The sequence below is a fragment of the Oncorhynchus nerka genome, linkage group LG2 (assembly GCF_034236695.1).
Source record: "Oncorhynchus nerka isolate Pitt River linkage group LG2, Oner_Uvic_2.0, whole genome shotgun sequence".
NCBI lineage: Eukaryota > Metazoa > Chordata > Actinopteri > Salmoniformes > Salmonidae > Oncorhynchus > Oncorhynchus nerka.
Genome location: NC_088397.1, coordinates 64387413 through 64399639, shown reverse-complemented (window position 1 = coordinate 64399639; position 12227 = coordinate 64387413). Strand labels below are relative to the sequence as shown.

Below are 12227 nucleotides of genomic sequence, written 5' to 3'. Positions count from 1 at the left end.
CTATTGGGCTAATGACCTCGTCTCGTGTCCTCCTGCTGTGTAAGGGACATGACACTGCCCTCTAGTGTGTTTCCAAGAGAAATAGTCAGAGAAAGAATGACATAAAAGCTGTATAATAACCAACACTTTTGCTCTTTATTCGCTGCTTTTATATGTATATTTATAAAACTGTTTATAAAAAAAAAGATATTACAAATGTAAAGAGGGTAACCATGAAAACATTTAGAGGTTTACAATCTATTTAGACAATAAGATTCCCCAAAACCTAACAGCAATCTAAAACCTTTCAAATGTTCTCCGGGATGTACAGTGCATCCGGGATGTATTCAGACCCCTTCACTATTTCAACGTTTTGTTACGTTACAGCCTTATTCTATAGTGGATGAAATGTTTTTTTCCTCATCAATCTACACACAATACCCCATAATGACAAAACAAAAACAGTTTTGAATTTTCATGCATTAATTTTCCGAATGCATAGCTTTATTTTAAACTTCTATCCACAGCCTACTCTTCCTGGGTGTTTTGTTCTCTATCTCATGGTTAGAATCTCTTATGCCTCAGATTACATAGTGTGATGGGACTCTCGTCCCCAAGCCAGAACCCTGGGTAGAGGGGTTCAGTGAATGTGTATTTCTGGGTTCTGTAGAGAAACTTCATCCTATCTGAGACTTCATAAAATGCTATGGTGCCCTCCTTGAATTTCAGGTAAACCCCTATTTTGTGCTGGCTGGGGGTTGCACTGAGTAGAATACTTTTATTGTTGTGGGACACAGAATATCCTTTTGAACAGTCGAGGCTCCAGGATTGGTCACTGCCCCCAAAAGCGGATGTCTTAGAGCGTGATTTTCTGTTTATGCCCCAGTAGACCAGGGCAATCTCAGCCTTGTTCCCCACCATCTCCACCTCCCAGTAGCAGCGCTCAGCCTCAAGCCCCTCCCTGCACATCACCTGGTGACGGTTTGTAAACCTCTCAGGGTGAGGTTGGACTGGGACCTTCTGCTTTTTAGGGTCCCACCTCACCATTCTGTCCTCCATTGAGATGGAGAGGTCCTTGTGGGCAGTGTTGGGGTCCAGAGTGAGATCACAGGCATCTGAAGGATCAGAGGATCGTAAAATGATGTTCATAGTCATGTTCAAACAGCATTCTCATGAGGTTGGTTCAGACCCATTTAAAACTAAAATCTCTTCATTATTATGTTTCTTTACAGTTGGTGTTGTACAGGTTGAGGGGATTTTAGATGTGTTGCATGTCTGTGTGTGTGACTAAAAGACTTAGGACTCACACTGTAGAAACTCAGGTCTGGTCGTAGGCTCTAGGGTCTGTGCAGCGCTGATAACTGTCAGTCAGGAGAAAGGCAGAACAGGCGTAATATGTCATTGATCATGTTCAGTTGTGGTTAAGGTTGTAGTTACTAACTAACTCTCATTACTTAAGGTCAAGTAAACTGTGACTGATTTTCTAAAACACTCAGGATAACAGTCACCTGGAAGCTGCTCAGGTCTGACTGGAGATTGGGAACCTCCATTACCAGCCACTGTTGAGACAGATCATAAAATCCTTTATAAATGTATTGTATATTGGTCTCTGTCTGTCTGTCTGTCTGTCTGTCTGTCTGTCTGTCTGTCTGTCTGTCTGTCTGTCTGTCTGTCTGTCTGTCTGTCTGTCTGTCTGTCTGTCTGTCTGTCTGTCTGTCTGTCTGTCTGTCTGCATTCCTCTCTTCAACTGACCAATTTGAGACACTGTATTGATTTCTTCCTCACAGAATGACTCCAGCCGATCCCCAAACTCTGAAACGGCAGTTCTTATGGCCTCAAAGGGGAGGTGTGGATCTGTCGAGACACTGTACAAGTTTTGGAGCTCTGAGAGGGTTGAAAGAGAGGGCCAACTCTTTGGTAATAAGAGAGAGGGAGATAGAGAGACATGAAACTGAAAGAGTTATTGTTATTAATCGTGACAATTCACCATATCATCATGCACACAGTTGCAAACCTTCAGAACCAGACCCTACATCTATCTACTACCCACTGGGCACAAACTGGTTGAATCAACGTAATTTCAATGTCATTTGTCAATTTATTGTGACATGGAATGTATGTGGAAAATACATTCGATTTGATATGTTTTTAAGCCATTTTCAACATAGACAAACCTTGTATAAGATGTGATGAATTTGTACCTTGAAACAAAGTCAGATCTTCAACTTTATATCCACATTCAGAAAAAAAACTAAAGGCTGGGCAGCACATCCTAATGGAAAGTATTCAGACCTCTTCCCCTTTTCCACATTTTGGGGAAAATTTTGCAAATGTATTAAAAATATAACAGAAATACCTTATTTACATAGGTATTCAGACCCTTTGCTATGAGACTTGAGTTTGGAACCACCAGGGCAGGGAGATGACCAAGAACCTGATGATCACTTTGACAGAGCTCTCCTCTGTGGAGATGGGAGAACCTTCCAGTAGGACAACCATCTCTGCAGCACTCCACCAATCAGGCCTTTATGGTAGCTTGGCCAGACGGAAGTCACTCCTCAGTAAAAGGCACATAACAGCCCGCTTGGAGTTTGCCAGAAGGCAGCTAAAGGATTCTCAGACCATGAGAAACGTAGTCTGATGGTCTGATGAAACCAAGATTCAACTCTTTGGCCTAAATACCAAGCGTGTCAAGCGTCACATCTATAGGAACCCTGGCACCATACCTATGATGAAGCATGATGGTGGCAGCATCATGCTGTGGGGATGTTTTTAAGTGGCAGGGACTGGGAGGATAGTCAGGATTGAGGGAAAGATAAAGTACAGAGAGTACAGAGATATCCTTGATGAAAACCTGCTCCAGAGCACTCAGGACCTCAGACTGGAATGAAGGTTCACCTTCCAACAGGACAATAACCCTAAGCACACAGCCAAGACAACACAGGAGTGGTTTTGGGACAAGTCTCGGAATGTCCTTGAGTGGCCCAGCCAGAGCCTGGACTTGAACACGATCGAACATCTCTGGCGAGACCTGAAAATAGCTGTGCAGCAACACTCCCCATCCAACCTGGCAGAGCTTGAGAAGATCTACAGAGAAGGATGGGATAAACTCCCCAAATACAGGTCACCAAGAAGACTGAAGGCTGTAATTGCTGCCCAAGGTGCTTCAGCAAAGTACTGAGTAAAGTGTCTGAATACTTATGAAAATGTTATATTTCAATTTTATTACTTTAAAAACCTGTTTTTGCATTTTCATTATGGATTATGGATTAATCTGTAGATTGATGAGGGGAAAAAAAAAATATTCAATTTTAAAATAAGGTTTTAACGTAACAAAATTTGAAAAGAAGTCAAGGGGTCTGAATACTTTCTGAATGTGTTGTATTTACAGCTATTAATTTGGTCTCCCATCCAGGGTTTTAAACAAGCCCAGTCCTGCTTAGCTGTGTAACTGACTACTACCAATGTGCTATCATAAGAATGATTATTGATATATCTGTTTATAACTAAATATATTCACTGTTGCCAGTGAAGTCATTCCAAAGGGTAGGTTCAACAGAGCAAATGAAAAGTAACCATACTTTATCAATCATGTATCATCACTGATGCTATTTAGGCCCCCGGAGGTTGGTGGCAGTTAATTGGGGAGGACAGGCTCGTGTTAATGGCTGGAGCGGAATCAGTGGAGTGGTATCAAACACATGGTTTCAATGTGTTTGATGACATTCCATTAGCGCCGTTCAAGCCATTATTATGAGCCGTCCTCCCCTCAGCAGCATCCACTGGTTTAGGCCTATAAAGCATCAACAACTATTGTTTCAATTCAACCCAGGATTCAACTAAAAATAGACAATACATATAGGCATGGGGATTCAAGCTTTGGTTGATTTGAAATGTAGTCTTCAAGTTAATCATTAATATGTTGGATTCACGTCTCCATCTCAACCTAAAATCTATGTTAAAGAATGGTTTTGAATCTAATTTGATTTCAAGTGCATTTAAAGTTTGATTAGATTAGATTTAGTCAATTATTAATTTGTAGACAAACTGGATATTGTCAACAAAAACAAATATCAACATTTGAAGGAGATGTGTTCCATCTGTGCCACTGACTTAGTCTGGCATTTATTCCAGTTGATCTACAAATAATTGATGTTGCATTCAAATCTCCATCTCAAGCAAAAATGTAATTTAAAGAATAGGAATAAATCTAATCTAATCAAACTTTAAATGCTCTGTAAATAAAGTTTATTTGATTCAGTTCTATTCTTTAACTTTGATTCTTGGTTGAGATGGAGACGTGAATCCAACATATTGGCACACGCACTCGGCACATGCATACTCAGGCTGACTGGTTCTCGTTCAGGCAAATGAGAAATAAGTGCACTCAGGCTATCCGGAAGGCCAAAGTTAGTTACTTTAAGGAGTTAAGGAGCAGTTCTCTCTCTGTGGGTCTAACCCCAAGAAGTTCTGGAAAACGTTTAAATACCTGGAGAATAAACCCTCCTCCTCACAGCTGTCCATGTCCCTTAATGTTGATGATGTGGTTGTTACTGACAAGGAGCACATGGCTGAGCTCTTTAATCACCACTTCATTAAGTCAGGATTCCTATTTGACTCTTCCATGCCTTCTTGCCCATCCAACATTTCCTCATTTCCCACCCCTTCTAATGCGACTAGCACTGATGCTCCTCCTTCTTTGTCCCCTGCCCCGCTACAAAGTTACTCCCTCAGGCAGTCACTGAGTCTGAGGTGCTAAAGGAGCTCCTTAAACTTGACCCCAATAAACATCTGGGTCAGATGGTTTAGATCCTTTATTCTTTAAGGTTGCAGCCCGATCATCGCCAAGCCTGTCTCTGACCCTTTTAACCTGTCTCTCCTCTCTGGGGAGGTTCTCATTGCTTGGAAGGCAGGCACTTCGTGTCCTTTATTTAAAGGGGAAGATCAAGCTGATCCTAACTGTTATAGGCCAATTTCTATTTTGCCCTGTTTATCAAAAGTGTTGGAAAAACTTGTCAATAATCAACTGACTGGCTTTCTTGATGTCTATGTCACCGCAAACTTAAAGGTGCTAAATTATGTCACCATTGCCCTTGATTCTAAGGAATGTTGTGCTGCTATTTTCATTGACTTGGCCAAAGCCTTGGATATGGTAGACCATTCCATTCTTGTGGGCCGGCTAATGAGTATTGGTGTCTCTGAGGGGTCTTTAGCCTGGTTTGCTAACTACCCCTCTCAAAGATTGCAATGTATAAAGTCAGAACATTTGCTGTCTCAGCCACTGCCTGTCACCAAGGGAGTACCCCAAGGCTCGATCCTAGTCCCCACACTCTTCTCAATTTACATCTACAACATAGCTCAGGCAGTAGGAAGCTCTCTCATCCATTTATATGCAGATGATACGGTCAAAAAACTCAACTGGCCCCTCCCCAGATTTTGTGTTAAACGCTCTACAACAAAGCTTTCTTAGTGTTCAACAAGCTTTCTCTGCCCTTAACCTTGTTCTGAACACCTCCAAAACAAAGGTCATGTGGTTTGGTAAGAAGAATGCCCCTCTCCCCACCGGTGTGATTACTACCGCTGAGGGTTTAGAGCTTGAGGTAGTCACCTCATATAAGTATTTGGGAGTATGGATAGACGGTACACTGTCCTTCTCTCAGCACATATCAAAGCTGCAGGCTAAGGTTAAATCTAGACTTGGGTTCCTCTATCATAATCACTCTCCTTTCACCCCAGCTGACAAACTAACCCTGCTTCAGATGACCATCCTACCCATGCTAGATTACGGAGACGTAATTTATAGATTGGAAGATAAGGGTGCTTTCGAGCGGCAAGATGTTCTTTCCCATTCAGCCATCAGATTTGCCACTAATGCTCCTTAAAGGACACATCAATGCACTTGATACTCCTCTGTAAACTGTCCATCACTGTATACCTGTTGCAAGACCCACTGGTTGATGCTCATTTATAAAACCATCTTAGGCCTCACTCCCCCCTATCTGAGATACCTACTGCAGCCCTCATCCGCCCTCATCCTCCACAACACCCGTTCTGCCAGTCACATTCTGTTAAATGTCCCCAAAGCACACACATCCCTGCGTCGCTCCTCTTTTTAGTTCGCTGCAGCTAGCGCCTTGAACGAGCTGCAAAAAACACGCAAACTGGACAGTTTTATCTCCATCTCTTCATTCAAAGACTCAATCATGGACACTCTTACTGACAGTTGTGGCTGCTTCGCACAATTTATTGTTGTCTCTACCTTCTTGCCCTTTGTGCTGTTGTCTGTGCCCAATAATATTTGTACCATGTTTTGTGCTGCTACCATGTTGTGCTGCTGCCATGTTGTGTTGCTACCATGCTGTGTTGTCATGTGTTGCTGCCATGCTATGTTGTTGTCTTAGGTCTCTCTTTATGTAGTGTTATGGTGTCTCTCTTGTCATTATGTGTGTTTTGTCCAATTTTTTTTATTTAACCACAGCTTCTGTCCCCACAGGAGGCCTTTGCCTTTTGGTAGGAAGTCATTGTAAATAAGAATTTGTTCTTTACTGATTAACCTAGTTAAATAAAGATTAAATAAATAAATAAAAATATAAATTATTCATGTGTAGACAAACTAGAATTAAAGTCGGACTGAATCGGTGGCACAAAAGATACATCTCCTTCAAATGTTGATATTTGGTTGATATTTGGACAACCAACCCCAATTCAATATGACTTTTGCAATACATAAATAGCCTATTAACTTGATGACAAGTTAACAAATGATATGTTGGAGTCACGTCTCCAACTAAACCAAAAATAAAATGTAAAGAATAGGATCAACTTGCCCAAGCCTACCCCATTTCTCCTTCAGCCAAATCCAGATAGCTGATGTTCTGAAAGAGCTGCAAAATCTGGACCCCTACAAATCAGCCGGGCTAGACCCTCTCTTTCTAAAATTATCCGCCAAAATCTGCCCTATTACTAGCCTGTTCAACCTCTCTTTCGTATCGTCTGAGATCCCCAAAGATTGGAAAGCTGCCACAGTCATCCTCCACTTCAAAGGAGGAGACACTCTAGACCCAAACTGCTACAGACCTATATCTATCCTACCCTGCCTTTCTAAGGTCTTCGAAAGCCAAGTTAACAAACAGATCACTGACCGTTTCGAATCCTACTGTACCTTCTTCGCTATGCAATCTGGTTTCCGAGCTGGTCATGGGTGCACCTCAGCCACGCTCAAGGCCCTAAACGTTATCATAACCTCCATCGATAAGAGACAACACTGTGCAGCTTTATTCATCGACCTGGCCAAGGCTTTCGACTGTGTCAATCACCACATTCTTATCGGCAGACTCAACAGCCTTGGTTTCTGAAATGACTGCCTTGCCTGGTTCATCAACTACTTCTCTGATAGAGTTCAGTGTGTCAAATCGGAGGGCCTGTTGTCCGGACCTCTGACAGTCTCTATGGGGGTGCCACAGGGTTGAATTCTCGAACCGACTCTTTTATTAGTATAAATCAATGATGTCGCTCTTGCTGCTGGTGATTCTCTGATCCACCTCGACGCAGACGACACCATTCTGTATATTTCTGCCCCTTCGTTGGACACTAACCTCCGGACGAGCTTCAATGTCATACAACTCTCCTTCCCTGGCCTCCAACTGCTCTTAAATGCAAGTAAAACTAAATGTATGCTCTTCAACCGATCGCTGCCCACACCTGCCCGCCCATCCAGCAACACTACTTTGGACAGTTCTGACTTACAATATGTGGACAACTACAAATACCTACGTGTCTGGTTAGACTGTAAACTCTCCTTCCAGACTCACATTAAGCATCTTCAATCCAAAATTAAATCTAGAATCGGCTTCCTATTTCGCAACAAAGCATCCATCACTCATGCTGCCAAACATACCTTCGTAAAACTGACTATCCTACCGATCCTTGACTTTGGCGATGTCATTTACAAAATAGACTCCAATACTCTACTCAGCAAATTGGATGCAGTCTATCACACTGCCATCCGTTTTGTCACCAAAGCTCCATATACTACCCACCATAGCGACCTGTATGCTCTCGTTGGCTGGCCCTCGCTTCATATTCGTTGCCAATCCCACTGGCTCCAGGTCATCTATAAGTCTTTGCTAGGTAAAGCCCCGCCTTATCTCAGCTCACTGGTCACCATAGCAGCACCCACCCATAGCACGCGCTCCAGCAGGTATATTTCACTGGTCACCCCCAAAGCCAATTCCTACTTTGGCCGCCTTTCCTTACAGTTTTCTGCTGCCAATGACTGAAACGAACTGCAGAAATATCACTGAAGCTGGAGACTCATATCTCCCTCACTAACTTTAAGCACCAGCTGTCAGAGCAGCTCACAGATCACTTACATTTACATTTACATTTAAGTCATTTAGTAGACGCTCTTATCCAGAGCGACTTACAAATTGGTGCGTTCACCTTATGACATCCACTTCACCTGTACATAGCCCATCCTTAAATAGCCCATCCAACTACCTCATCCCCATACTGTTATTTATTTTTCTCCTTTGCACCCCAGTATCTCTACTTGCACATGTGTCTTCTGCATATCTATCACTCCAGTGTTTAATTGTTATATTGTAATCATTTTGCCACTATGGCCTATTTATTGCCTTATCCTACCTCATTTGCACACTGTATATAGACTTTTTCTATTGTATTATTGACTGTATGTTTGTTTATTCCATGTGTAACTCTGTGTTGTTGTTTGTGACGCACTGCTTTGCTTTATCTTGTCCAGGTCGCAGTTGTAAATGAGAACTTGTTCTCAACTAGCCTACCTGGTTAAATAAAGGTGAAATAAAATAAAATCTAAAAGAATTAAGCCAGTGGCTAAGATGAAACTGTCCAAGCATTAGATATCCTTTAAATGTTGATATGTGGTTGTTGTCAACCAAACACAATTCAATATGACTTTTTTAATACAGTAAATAGCCTAATGTTAAGGCTATCTTACAAACTAATGTAACAGGATTTATTTAACCTTAAAATGAGTAACACATCCATGGCCACATTTTGAGGTCAGGGTACTGTAACTATCAATATTTTCTTACGTAATCATAGAAAGCATGCTAGAATAATCTGTGCAGAATCTCGAACACCATTGGACACTTTAACTATGTACTTTTAATGCAATCTCAACTGCAATCCAGGTAATTTGGTTGTGTTATTTGATTATGCAGAGTGATGACACATTAAGTTGTTGTGTAAATACAAAATATCTGACATTGTATCCCATTTGAATTTTGTTGTGCTTTAAATGGTTGAAAGCGCAGTGATAACACATTTAAATGGTTGAAAGCGCAGTGATAACACATTTAGATGGCAACTAAACCATAAATCAGAAATGTTTTTTCCATTGGAATTTGATTGTGCTTTTAGATGGTTGAAAGCATAGTGATAACACATTGGTAATTAAACAAACTTCTCGCTGTCTTTTTGAGTGGGTGAATAAAGGTTGAAATCTCATTGATCAACGTCTCAACCAAATCAACCGTTGGTTTAATATAATTTCATTGAAATTAAGTGGAAACATTGATTCAACCAGTGTGTGTACAGTGGGTACAGCCTGTGATGACACTAACCATACCTGGAGGAAGTGAATATCATCATCTGTCTGTGACAGCTCCTCCAGCTCAGTGTCTTTCTTCTTCAGCTCAGCAATGTCTGTCTCCAGGTTGCACAGGGAGCTCTCAGCCTGAGCCACTACAGCTGTCTCCTGGGCCTTGATCAGCTCTCTGACTGTGGTGGAGTAGTGCCTCTGGAGGGAGTCAATCAGCCCAGCGAGGACGCCCTCGCAGTGCTCTTCAGCAGCCCTACTACCTTCCTGTTACACATACAGTTAGAGGCAATTCATGTTCGTTTTTTTTCAGAACCTTTGACTTTTTCATTTTTAAAGATATAGGCCATATAAAGCTGATTTTAACACATTTCAGTGGGGGCCTCCTGGGCAGCTGGGGAAATGTACACCCATAAGGTAGGAAGGAGACATAGACATTGCCATTAGTTGGTTTAGTCCTAAGAGCATCGTAAATAACTATTTTCACTTCCTTCTCTGACCTACTATATACCCACCTTAATCCTATGTATGCTCTCTGTCAGGTCCTTCTGCTCCTTTTCTCTCTTTTTGATCCTTCTTTTTGATTCCTTCTTAAGGTCCTGGAGCTGTTTCTGTGGAAGGAAAATACATCTACAGATTAAATATTTAAAAGGTTAAAACCAAAAATGATCTCATAAATCCTGGAACGCACAAGGGAATTAAGTGATATTTACTCATTTGAATTGAATCAATAAGTGATCAAATGAACATTATACACAAAACCCTTGGGATACTTGCAGCAACAGATTTAAGTTTATAGGTCAGTACCTGTTTCCTGCTCCATCCCTCATTCACGAACAAAGTGGAGTGTGCTTTGTGCTCAACCAGGGCGCACAGAAGGCAGATGCATTGATCATCATCGCAGCAGTAAACCTCCAGCAGTCTGTCATGTGTGGGACATACTCTGCTCTTCAGTGCCTCTGAGACTGTAGGGGTTTGGGGACTCTTCATGGGTCTGGCCTTTTCCTGAGTCTGACTGGATAATGGCACTGCCTGGTGGCAGGCTGCAGCAAGTCTGTGCTTACCTACGGAACCCGCATTATTTCTACACCTGGACTTCTCCATGGCTTCCACCATTTCAGCCAGAGCAATGTTCTTGATCAGGTTAGGCCTCGGGTGAAAGGTATATTGGCATTCAGGGCAGCTGCAGAAACGATCATGCTTTTCTTCATTGTCCCAGAAGTCCTGGATGCAGAGACTGCAGAATGTGTGCCCACATGGAATAGCAGCAGGAGTCCTGAGCACCTCCTGACAGAGTGGACAGCTGAGGTGGTCCATCCTGACTGATACACCAGACACTGCCATATCTGAGAACAAACTGATACCACTGACTGGAACAAGTTTCATTTCCGCCAGAAAGACAAGAGTTTCGATTCTGTAAAGTGAGGTGGCACTCCTTGTCATTTCTTGGTATGTTAGTGAGAGCTGAGGGGAAGTGGTTGAATCAGAGAGATGCTGAGGGATACAACATGTAGAAAATAGTTCTGACATTGAGAGCTCTTTCATTTACATTTACATTTAAGTCATTTAGCAGACGCTCTTATCCAGAGCAATGCAGTGATAATAATAATAATAATAATAATATAGTTAATAGAATAAAAACAATATTTAAATAAACACTGCGGGTGGTCTTAAGACACGCCTCCAACATCAGTCAAACGCTGATCTTCCACCGGTGTCATGAAATTGTGCCAGACGGTAATTACAGAGGTGGCCGATGTACCCAGTGTAACTTTACGGACAAATGTTCAATCAGCTGTTCTTTACTTAAGAGCTCATTCCCAACAATGCAGTGATAATAATATATATAGTATAATAAAAACAATATACAAAAAAACACATAACTACGAATTGAGTTAAAGAAACACGAGTATGCAAGTACAGTGCATTACATAAGTATTCAGACCTTTTACTCAGTACTTTGTGGAAGCACCTTTGGCAGCGATTACAGCCTGGAGTCTTATTGGTTATGATGCTACAAGCTTGGCACATCTGTATTTGGGGAGTTTCTCCCATTCTTCTCTGCAGATCCTCTCAAGCTCTGTCAGGTTGGATGGGGAGCATCGCTACACAGTTATTTTCAGGTCTCTCCAGTTGTGGCGATTATAGCATGTACATCTTTGTGGGGCAAACTCCCCCCCAAAATGTTATATGCATGCCAGCAAAGCCCCTACACAACACTTAACAATGAATTAATTGCACTATAACGGTGACAAACGGTGTCCACAAACTGTTAGGGCCTGTTGGAAAAGCACCCAACTGTCATACTTGAGTGAAAGTAAAGATATCTTAAAAGGAAATGACTCCAGTAAAAGTGAAAGTCACCCAGTAAAATACTACTTGAGTAAAAATCTTAAAGTTTTTGGTTTAAATATACTTAAGTATCAAAAGTAAATGTAATTGTTAAAATGCACTTAAGTATCAAAAGTAAAAGTATAAATCATTTCAAATTCCTTATATTAAACAAACCAGATGGCACAATCTGTTTTTTAACATTAATTTACGGATAGCTAGGGGCACACCAACACTCAGACATCGTTCAGAAATAAAGCATTTGTGTTTAGTGAGTCTGCCAGATCAGAGGAAGTAGAGATGACTAGGCATGTTCTCTTGATAATTGGTGAAT

At 41.6% G+C, this 12227-nt stretch overlaps 1 protein-coding gene across 2 annotated transcripts; it reads right to left on the bottom strand.

Moving 5' to 3' along the window:
- Positions 1–113: 113 nt before the first annotated feature.
- Positions 114–10940, bottom strand: LOC115139571 (tripartite motif-containing protein 16-like protein). 2 transcript variants are annotated; one of them, XM_029677112.2, is made up of 7 exons: positions 10370–10940; positions 10078–10173; positions 9593–9829; positions 1732–1891; positions 1488–1538; positions 1287–1340; positions 114–1094 (listed from the first exon to the last, which is right to left on the bottom strand). In XM_029677112.2, exons 1-7 carry the CDS (start codon positions 10904–10906, stop codon positions 544–546), a joined length of 1686 nt encoding a protein of 561 aa, XP_029532972.2. In that variant the 5' UTR covers positions 10907–10940; the 3' UTR covers positions 114–543. The 2 variants fall into 2 exon arrangements, with proteins under 2 accessions (XP_029532972.2, XP_029532982.2); XM_029677122.2 differs by lacking the exon at positions 1488–1538.
- Positions 10941–12227: the final 1287 nt, after the last annotated feature.

Bases quoted from the DNA above. Each gene is read 5' to 3' on its own strand.
- LOC115139571 (XM_029677112.2), bottom strand. From the start codon at position 10,906: ATGGCAGTGTCTGGTGTATCAGTCAGGATGGACCACCTCAGCTGTCCA. The intron at 1,539-1,731 runs GTCAGTTGAAGA...CTGTCTCAACAG, and splicing joins CAATACAGTGTCTCAAATTG to TGGCTGGTAATGGAGGTTCC. The intron at 1,341-1,487 runs GTGACTGTTATC...CCTGACTGACAG, and splicing joins CAGACCTGAGCAGCTTCCAG to TTATCAGCGCTGCACAGACC.